Consider the following 10,954-nt stretch of genomic DNA (forward strand, 5'->3'; position numbering starts at 1 on the left):
GCACATAAAGGAATATGATGGTTTTAAATTAATCTACATTCACTTCTTTCGTATTTTTTTCGGAAAGTTTGTGTGATAATTTTAGAATCTATTACTACATTCAAAATATTAAGTTAGTCATGTGATATTTTTAGAATAAATTACCACATTCAAAATATTGTTCTTCTTAAAATTTAGAATTATGACTTTTCTCCTAAAGATACGTATGGAGGATGAAAGAATAAATGATATTTACATTTTTTCTTAATTTCAACTACTAAGTGACTTGAGATTACTGGATGTACATAAACTAATGGCACTTTGAAATGACCATGTTGTTAATGCCTCCATAAACTACAATGTTGTTCAGAAGAGATAGCTATTATTAAAGATTTGCTATTTAAATTCCATAAGCTTAAGAAACAGAATTATCCTAGAAAACTGCTGTGAAAATTTGACCTCTGACTAAATAATGATAAAAAATGACCAATGCAAGGATGAGGATTAGATCCATCCCTACCACATGACACTGTTAAAGAATCCATCCAAAATTGCACTGTTTCCGCCAGCTGAATTAAATAAACAAATAATGAAATAACACGTAACAATAATACAAACCAAAAAAGAGAGCAGAGAGAAAAAGGTGCCATGTTTTCACATTCTTCAACCCCCATCTCTCTCCCTCTCTCAGTCACAGACCAACACAAAAATAAACATTATATAAGGCTTTGTTTGAGACAACTTTTTCTGCACTTCTCGTCCTTTTTCTTCCTTCGACATAACACAGAGGGAAAGGAAAAGTAGTAGCAGTAGTAAGGAACGAAACCCCAAACCAACATGGGTTTCTTGTTTCCAACCCTGTTGTTGTGTCTATTTGTTGTGTTAAGCTTTTTCCAAACGAAAGCTCAGGAATTTGACCCCTACTTGAATGCCAATGTTTCCAGTTTGAGCAGTGGCAGAAAACTTGCAGGAAGATGCAACTTGTTCCGTGGAAAATGGGTTTATGACTCTTCATACCCTCTCTACGACCCTTCTACATGTCCCTTCATAGATCCACAATTCAACTGCCAAAAGTACGGTCGCCCTGACACACAGTATCAGAAATATAGATGGCAACCCTTCTCTTGTCCCTTACCAAGGTACCACCTACTTCCAACCTTCACTTTCCCAGTTCATCTTTTCTTCATCTTCTTCTTCTTCTTCTGCTTCAACCCTTCTCAATTTCCATGTCTTGTGTCAACAGGTTCAACGCATTTGACTTTCTCGCTAAGTACAGAGGCAAGAAGGTTATGTTTGTCGGTGACTCCTTGAGCTTAAACCAGTTCAACTCTCTCGCTTGTATGATTCACTCTTGGGTGCCTCACTCTAAAACCACCTTCACCAAGCAAGAAGCTCTCTCCAAAATCACATTTGAGGTTGGTTTTCTAGTTCTTATTATTTAACTTTAACTATTCAATTGAATTGATTCCATTCCTGTCTTTATTTTAAGTTTGGCTACAAGATTTTGTAGTGGCGTTAACAACACTCTATCAGTCACATTAAAGTAAAAGTGATTTAAGCTATTGTGTTGAGTTGTGTCCATGCAAGTGGTGTCGTTTTCTCTCTCAGAAAGTTGAAAAATGCGATTTATTTTCTCGAAGTGTTGAACTGTGACTGAGGTATTGATGATGAATTGGTGTGAGAGCCGGCGAGAATAAAAAAAACTCGGGTTTTGTTTTGTGTTGTGTGTGTTGCTGTGAAGCACCGAAATAAAGTTTGCGACGTGATTGGTGGCGTCTTTCTTCTTTTGCAGGGGACACCTTTGATTGTTAACATGAAGGATAATAAATGTTTCCTTTAATTGCTTTAATTATTCTTTACTCGAGCTGTTACCCTCTCGATTCAGCCCATTTTTTTGAACCTGCACATAATTTTCATACCAGTGTCTGAGCGGTTTGACAAAATCTGATTAGTTTCCTGAATATTATAATCTAACAATAAAGCGGTATCTGATTCAGTGTTAAATTAGTTTTCAAAATTATATTTTAATATTAAAAGGGTCTAAAGATGGAATTGTAACATCTTTTACACGTTCAATGATTAACTTGGACTTTTTTATTTTAAAGAATAGACTAAGTTAATCAAAAGTGCTAAAATTACAGTAACTTTTATTGTTACTGTTCTTCTTTCTCAAAGGAGAATGCTAATATAAAGTAAAAAGTTTTTATGAAAAGGTGCAACATATAATGTCACCAATTCATTGGTATTGTATTTTGTGTCTCTCTGTGTGGTATGGTTGGTTTGTATAGATACCATCAAAAGCTTTGTTTATGTTTGTGATCCAAATTGTCAGCACTTTCTTTCTTTATGTAGAAATTTGGTAAACAAATGTCTTAATTAGCAATGATGAATGTGGGAAATCTAGATTTCCCTTCTAATTTTTGCTGTGTGTAGTGACATCAAGTCATCAATCTCGGCTTGAAATTCCACAGCACCCAACACACATCATCATTAGTAATAACTAAATTGTGAACAAAGCTTTACTCTGCTAAAACTCGTTTTTCTTTGCACAGTCTGTTTCCGAATGTGCAATGATTGAAAGTTTGATTTTTGCCAACCCCATATCAGCTTCAAAGCAATTTACACAACATTACGAGTATAATCATACATATGGAGGGTTCATTGAAGAAAAAGTTAAGAAAAGTCGAAGTGGGTCGTAGTAATATATATGTTTTATATTCATAACATGTAGATTATACAGTTAAAAAATGTGACAGCAACAGTAATTCTAGGATTGTAGACATAATTTGTAGTTTTGTTCTTAATTAGATTAGTTCCGAATTGGACCACTTGACACTTGTGGCTTGATTCATACGCTGTTCTCTGCTTGCACGACTTTTTCTTATGTAAATTCTATCTACAAAAGTGAGGGATTTTTGTTTTTCTTCAATTTTTGTTATTCTATGGTCCTTTTTAGTGTTTTTGACATTTAGAAACAATAGGAAGAAAAGACAGGCTTTGATAATGTGGTAGGGAAGTTTCTTAGGAAGTAAACAAACTTTGGAGGAGACACCAAAAATAGACAAATTATTCACTGTGTGATTCTTATAATTGTAGTTATTTTGTTTTTATCAGGACTATGGCCTCGAGTTGTTTCTGTATCGCACACCATATCTGGTGGACCTTGACCGTGAGAGTGTTGGAAGGGTTCTGAAGATTGACTCAATCAAGAGCGGTGATGCTTGGAGAGGAATGGACGTGCTAGTTTTCAACACGTGGCACTGGTGGACCCACACCGGGAGTTCACAGCCGTAGGATCATCTTTCACATCATTATGTCATAATCATGATCATAATCAGTTCCCTTAATCAGGGATGAGAAATAATTGCTTATTGTTTTACTTCATTGCAGGTGGGACTATGTTCAAGAGGGTAACAAGTTGTACAAAGACATGAACCGTTTCATTTTATTCTACAAAGGTTTGACAACTTGGGCTAGATGGGTTAACATCAACGTGAATCCAGCTCAGACCAAAGTCTTCTTTCTGGGGATTTCTCCTGTGCATTATGAGTAAGTTTTCTCTACCCCCATTTGATTAAGCTTGAGTAAAGATCAAGTTTTTATGTCATAGATCAAAGAGACATGGTTAAATTAAATGAGAAGACCTCCTTAAAATTGTTGCTGAGATGTAATTTATTTGATGGTGTTAAATGGGAAGTTAAGAAGTGTTTGTTGGTTTTACTAATTGTGCATGGTGGGTGTTTGATGTTATGCTTAGGGGGAAAGATTGGAACCAACCAGCAAGATCTTGCATGAGTGAGAAAGAACCATTCTTTGGTTTGAAGTACCCTGCAGGGACACCAATGGCTTGGGTGATAGTGAACAAGGTTTTGAGTAGGATAAAGAAGCCGGTGTATTTTCTTGATGTTACTACACTGTCACAGTACAGAAAAGATGCACATCCTGAAGGGTACAGTGGGATTATGGCAAGTGATTGCAGCCATTGGTGTCTTCCAGGACTGCCTGATACATGGAATGTGCTTCTGCATGCTGCTCTTTTTGGCTGAAGGAAGAAGCACCTACCTATAGTGACTTGCCAACTTTGTTTCTTAGAGGAAAACCAATTGTTTTCTAATGTAGGAGATGTTAGTTTAGCATTCTGCTTCTTTGGAATTGGATAATAATAAAAGGGTTTGATTCTGCAAATTGTAAATTATCATATTGTTTTGGCATAAACATGCCATTAATGTACCAAACACAATACCCCCTTTGGAATATTGAAAAGCATTTGCACTGAAGTTTCCTTTGGAATAACTTGCTGCTGAATGGTTGTGAATCTGGTGCTTGGTGAAATTCCTCTCTTGCTGAAGCTTAAGAAAAAGGAAAGCCAAGGGAGAATCTGATCCCACTCTGCAAACTAATTATTCCAGATTAAATTACTAGAAGAAACAAATAGGGCTTCCAAATTTAGATTAAATAAAATCTTTGAGGAAACTTTAGCTCCCCAACCTTTCAATAAAAAGAAAGTTCTTACTTTCTCCAAGATAAGAAGAGAAAGTGTGTTTTGATCCGAAAATCATAAATCCTAATGTTCAAATATTTAAGTTTTTAATAAGAATTAAAGAGAGTAATATGATAAGTAAAACCAGAAACTTTAGCATTTAATTTACGACAAATTTTTCTAACAAAATTTACTAACATATATTTTACAAATAAAAGTATTATTCATTGGTTCTAGTAATAAAACTACCTATTACTGATAACAATTTTATTTTATTGACAAATGTTACAAATAAATTTTGTGACATTCCATTTAAGTAGATTTAATTCTACCGAATAACCACGTAACATAGCTATATACATATAAATAGGGAAAATCAAAAGAAGAACTTAGGGAAGTCATTGTTACAATCATCCATAAACATGTAAAAGTCTTAGGTAGAATCACAGTGCCTTAACCACAATTAAAAGTCAAAAGAAAAGGTAGTTTCCAAAAGAGACACTGTCCTAGGACAAGAGTTTTATAACAACCCTAGAGCCAAAACGTCATTCCTAGGAGCCACAAGAAACAGGTCCAGCTATGCAGCACCACTGCCCCCATCGGATCTACCACCAGGATTTGCCCCATCTGCTCCCACCAAGAGGTGATCATCGCAAAGCAAAGACAGAACAGGAACATACATAAAATGCAAAGGGGTGAGCTAGTGCAAACGTCATTAACATATTATAAAAACATGTACAAGACAAAGCAAATTATTATTAATGAACTTATAAACATTCCAATCGTGAAAGGGCAGACAAATGCAAGTTCCTATGACTCGATATCCGGATCATACACTTGATATAGAATTCTAAAGGAAGTATGCACCTGTGCTGGTTTCTAAACTCTGCAGAGTCTAGACGCAAGGGGTTATCACCCAACCACACACAGGGTTAATCCATTAATGTCTCGGGCCCAAACTGTCCCAAGACTAGGACCTCCTGCCACTCTCACCACATAAACCATTCTGCTCTACGTGAGCGTGAATGTCTATTAGAGTTCAGGATACCTTCCTTTATCTAGACATCTCCTATATCAAGGTATACACTAGGCATGCACTTATACATACATGCATACATATATATATATATATATATATATATATATATATATATATATATATATATATATATATATCACTAGGAGTTTTCCCCATGAAACTCCCTCTCAACACATATCACATGCCTATCCATCACCCAAATTCAGTGCATTCAGACACTTAAGAATATCATGTTTCTGTACTCATACTCATCACATGCATAACAATATATCTTCCAACATTCAAAACATAAATCATACATAACAATGACTACTCTTCAGTTCAAATCAAGCACACATACTAAGCATGATCACATACTATGAATAAGGAAAGTAATTAACATAAGTATGTAGTAGCATCAACCAACACAGCAGTCCTTGTCACGAATTCTCGCCTAAGCTGAAGATCTTCGCCCAGGCGTTTTCGCTCAGGCGACCTCTTCTCGCCTAGGCGAGGGTCCAACAGTGACCTCTGCAAGAATTTCATCGAATTCTCACTCAGGCGACAGCGTCTCGCCTAGGCGAGACTGTGTCTCGCTCAAAAATCATGCTTGTCGCCTAGGCGACCATTCGAGATGAAATTCAGGGGTGAGTCCCTGCTATTCTCGCCTGGGCGAGGGTTACCCGCTTGGGCGAGATTAGCAGGTTTCTCACCTACCAGTACATGCATTTTCTCATCTGATCGAACACACACACCCAGCAACCAACTTCATACATCAAGCCATAAGATTCAAACATCAAAACACAAGATTCGTTCAGAATAGGTAAAAACACTTAAGGAGACGATTACTCTAGCTTCCCTTACCTTGCTCAGAGGCTAATCAAACGAAAACAAACTCGAACTAAGGGTTACTTCAGTTCCAAGGCCAAGGCAGTGAACTGAAACATCAGGATTTGTGAAAGACGAAGTTAGGAAACTTTAACTCTAACTTGACTAACATTTTTCAACAGTGGAGGAATGAAAAGAAGGGACCAGAAGGCCTATTAGCTCAGCTTACCTGGAGAAGTATGAGTCTTGCTAGCTCCGAGACGGACAATTTCGTGCCCTAGCAGAGTTCCTAGCAGAAGAACAAGAGGGGATAAAGAGACGGCTTCAGAAACGGAGACAAGTGAAATGAGAAAGCAGAAGGGGGTCTTGGGGCCCCCTTAATGGACTGGTCTTAGGCCCACGAATGACTAGGCCCAAACAACAAAAAAAAAAGAAATTGAAATGGGGCTTACAAATTTTACTAATGAAAAAATCTTACAATAATAAAAATTATAAATTCATCATTAAAACTTATGAATAAAATCTATTTTATCGATAATTTTTTTTCTATTAGTAAATATTCACTAATAATTTCATAATTTCTTGTATGCAATATTTATTTAAGAAAAGAAAACATTTTGGCTATCGTACCCCTTCTAAGAAAATACATGATATTGTCATACATAATATCTTCTAATAAATGTTGAGAAAAACCTATTTGAGAAAAAAAAATCTAAATACACATTGATATATCACCGCCATGATTAGATTTACTATCGAAAACAACTGTCTGATAAAATAGGATCACTGCCATAAGTTATAGTTTTCATAAAATTCTCAGAAAAAGTAGAATAAAAGTACATGAATCATAAACTATAAATAATCTAATGGAAACTAATTAAGGTAACATAACTGGTTATGATAGTCTCATATCTCACAAATATAAAATATTACACGTTATAAAATTTCCATTAATAAAATATCATTAAACCTCCATTAATAAAGTAGAAGGCAATAAAGATCATCTTGAATATAGTGGTATCTATTCATAAGAAAATGATAAATGACTCAAGCACATGCATAACTAACTTAATATCTCAATTGACAAAACATTACATGAATTTTGTCACTATTAAGAAATTCTTAAAACAATTTTTCACAACTACATCAAAATAAATTACAAGAAATCACATTATTACTAGTGAAAACACAAATAAATTTATTATTATTATATATTGTTATTATTATAATTATGAATTTAAATATAATAAATTTATAATTTTATTGTAAATAGTTTTTATTTATTTTATAGATAATTTTATAATTAAAAAAGTAGTTAAGTTTAAAAATATGTTGAAACTTAAAAAAGAACAGTTAAAATTAAAGAAATGGTAAAATTGATAAAATAAATATTTTAATTTGAAAAAAAATATGATTTAAAATATAGATTTGAAAAACAAATTGAAACAAAAAAAATATGCTTCATATATAGGTATATAATTATAAATAGTGTGTTTAGATAAGATAATTAATTAATTTGAGAATTTAAAATATCTGAAGTAAAATGCGTCGTTTGAATGAAAAAATAAAAAAAAATTCTTAAAAAACATTTCAAATACATAAAATAACAGAATTCAAAGAAATTGAAATTTTTAAAACAAATATTTTCTCTTCGTGCACACATATACATATATCGGAAAAAATATTAAATATTAAATTTTTTATAAAATCTAATATTTTAAAATAAAATTTTATCTTAAAAGAATAATTAATTTATCGAACAAAATTCAAAATACAAATTCCTTTATGCAATCAACATATTTAAAACATCAAATACACATTATCGTTAGCGGAACATCTCGTTTATCTATATCGCCATTTTATTATTATTATTTGAAATCGTTATTTCATCTTCTAAATTTTATGTGTTATCACTATTATTTTATATTATCCATTTATCAGGTACAAAGTGGTATCTATATTTATGTTAGTCATATTCAATTAATTATTATTTTTTTGAAAACTAATCTAATTATCAACAACATTTATAATGATATCAAGATCTAATAGAATTATTTATTCTGTTTAAAATGAAAAATATATAAAATTCTTCTATAATCCTAACTTCTTAACCTTTTCTCAATAAAAGTCACTATTGTAGTTCTAGATATTATTTCTTTTTATTAAAACCATTCTTTTCACTTAACTAACATTTAGGACCGCAAGTTTTGTGCAGAACACTTCTCTTAATCCAATATAAAAACTTACACAAACATATTCTTATTTATTGTCCGTAATTATATAAGTTCACAATTTTATATTTTTAAATATTAAAATGTTACTTAATAATATTTAAATAGTTTGAATGTTTAATTAATTTGATTGTCAAGTTATATATGTTGATACTTTAATATTTAATTATAATCTTTATAGTAAATTACTCAATCAAATTGTCTTATAAACAAATTTTTCTAAATTAGCATGAGAAAATGTGTAGTTTTTTTATTTATATTTTGTTGTATAGTGTAAGGCCCCATTTTCATATTCTGCCCTAAAGTTGATGGGCTGCCCTTGTGAGTGGGCCTAAGGCCGGCCCAATGTATAAAATTCCTAGGTCTGCCCTAAACCTAGAGTTCCTTGCCATTTTCAGAAAAGTTTTGCCTTGCCTTGAGCTGCAGCCGCCACCCCCTTTCCGCTAGGGTTTCCGTTCGACTGTCACGTAAGCTAAAGGGGCTTCTACTCCATGTAAGTGTCTCTCCCAGCCTACCGTTTTCCCTTTTTGCTATCGTGTTTCGCACTTTCAGTTAAAAGCCTCTGTTGACCCAGTTTCCATGGTTCTCTTTCGCTGTCCAGCCAGTTCTGCGAGCCATCTTTGAGTTGGTGCATTACGAAGTCCCGTGTCGAAGTTCTGTTAGCTTGAATCCCAGGTACGGGAAGTTAGAGCTCTTGTTTGCCAATAGTTTTGATCTGTAACGGTGTGGATTTCTGTTTGTATGATTTTATCCTTCATTTTGATGTATGAGAATGCTCTATATGCTGGTGTGGTTCGTTTTCATGGCTGTTGCAGTGAAGAATAGTGGCGAGACCTGTTAATCTCGCCCAAGCGAGTCCATCTCGCCTAGGCGAGATGAAACAGGGAGCTCGCCGAAGTTTTTTGCGCGAAATGTCGCCTGGGCGGCTCGCTCAATTTTTGAGCGAGCAGGCAACTCGCCCAAGCGAGATCCCGTGTTGCCATGCCCTTGTTTTCTTTGTACTCTCGCCTAGGCGAGGGGGAGGCTCGCCTGAGCGAGCACGTCTCGCCTGAGCGAGACCCCTCAGCCTGAGCGAGATGCTGGGCGAGACCGTGCTGTGTTTTGGATGTTTGATGTTTCCTGAATGATCTGTGTTGGTTGAGTATGATTGTATGATGATTGACCTGTATATGACGGAGCAAGAAGTATATTCTTGGGTATGATTCATGAATTGTGGGTGAATGGGTTGGTATGAGACTTAGCATGCGAAATGAATGTGTGGTTTGAAATCTAAGGGACGTGGTATTGACATGAGATGAGATCCTAGACTCATGGGATGGTGATGATCAGTGGTATGGACTCAGATGTGATGCGTATGAGGAATAAATCTCATGGATGGGTATGGAATTGTAAACATGCTTTTAATATTCTAGTAGTGCTGAGTTATGAATGTTGGTCCGTGTCAGCGTGTAAATTCCTTGGGGTCTCTAGGTGAGACCTCCGGGGTCGCGCTTCAGTGGTCGGGACGTAATTCCATGGCCCCTGCTAGTGGGTGTTCATGGTGGTGCTCCATCTGTATAACTAGGTAAGGATTCAAGGTAAGGTTGCATCCTAACGCTCCGAGGGGCCAGTTAGTCTCACTTAGAGTGGACTGACTCTTGTGGTGGGAGTAGCAGGAGGCCTGAAACTCATTAAGGGCTAACCTTGTGGTGGGAGAGATTTTGATTCATCGTAACACTGATAATACATAGCTCAGGATCGAGCAGCTCAGGGTCGAGCAGGGGTATCCACCACAAGTGCAAGCATCCGTTGAATCCGACCGAGTTATACGTATCCGGATGAGTCGAGTCGAGTCGTAGTGTATTGAATGAAGAGTCATAACATGTTTGGTTGCTATGTGGATGAGATGATGTGAATATATCTGATTGCATGTTTGAATATGTTGATTGGCTCTAGCTTACCCATTTGTTTGCATGGTTGTGTTGTATGTGGCTGTTTTCCTTGCGATGATCATCAACTTGGTTGATGGGAGCAGATGGGCGAAGTTCTCATGGTCAACAAGCGAATGGTGATTCCGCCGCTTAGCCGTCCGGGCTGGAGCTTTCCTTGTGTTTTATTCAGGGCTAAGGCCCATGTATCTCTTTTTGTATTTCTACGCTGCACTCTATGTTGTATTCGTATTCAGCCTACCTTTGCTGGCATCGTGGTGTGCCTAGTTTTATAGGGGTGATGTTGGGAACCCCAGGACTGCGCTATTATGCTATCTTATGTGTGGCGTTTCCTTTAATTGCGTTTATAAATTAAATGGGACGTTACATTTATGGTATCAGAGCGGTCATTCCTTAGGTCTGTGGACTTGGGTTGTCCGCTTAGCTTTCTCTGTGTGTCCCTGAGTGTTTAGTTAAAATTCTTGCCTTTATCGAGCCTAACCAAGTGATT

General features: G+C 35.5%; 1 protein-coding gene and 1 long non-coding RNA gene across 2 annotated transcripts; one reads left to right on the forward strand and one right to left on the reverse strand.

Annotated features, from left to right (window-relative positions):
- The first annotated feature begins 642 nt into the window (after positions 1-642).
- Positions 643-4,256, forward strand: LOC114185267 (protein trichome birefringence-like 39). The gene is made up of 5 exons (XM_028072894.2): positions 643-1,118; positions 1,223-1,394; positions 3,094-3,269; positions 3,370-3,528; positions 3,737-4,256. The coding sequence occupies exons 1-5, from the start codon at positions 817-819 to the stop codon at positions 4,023-4,025; spliced, it is 1,098 nt and encodes a 365-aa protein (XP_027928695.1). The 5' UTR covers positions 643-816; the 3' UTR covers positions 4,026-4,256.
- A 579-nt stretch (positions 4,257-4,835) lies between these two features.
- Positions 4,836-6,653, reverse strand: LOC114183381 (uncharacterized). Its single transcript, XR_003604354.2, has 3 exons — positions 6,535-6,653; positions 6,342-6,415; positions 4,836-5,086 (listed from the first exon to the last, which is right to left on the reverse strand). It is a non-coding gene; the product is annotated as an uncharacterized LOC114183381 (long non-coding RNA).
- Between the last annotated feature and the right edge of the window lie 4,301 nt (positions 6,654-10,954).

This window comes from Vigna unguiculata, chromosome 5, assembly GCF_037176805.1.
Source record: "Vigna unguiculata cultivar grain cowpea cultivar isolate G323 ecotype 2 chromosome 5, ASM3717680v1, whole genome shotgun sequence".
Lineage (NCBI taxonomy): Eukaryota > Viridiplantae > Streptophyta > Magnoliopsida > Fabales > Fabaceae > Vigna > Vigna unguiculata.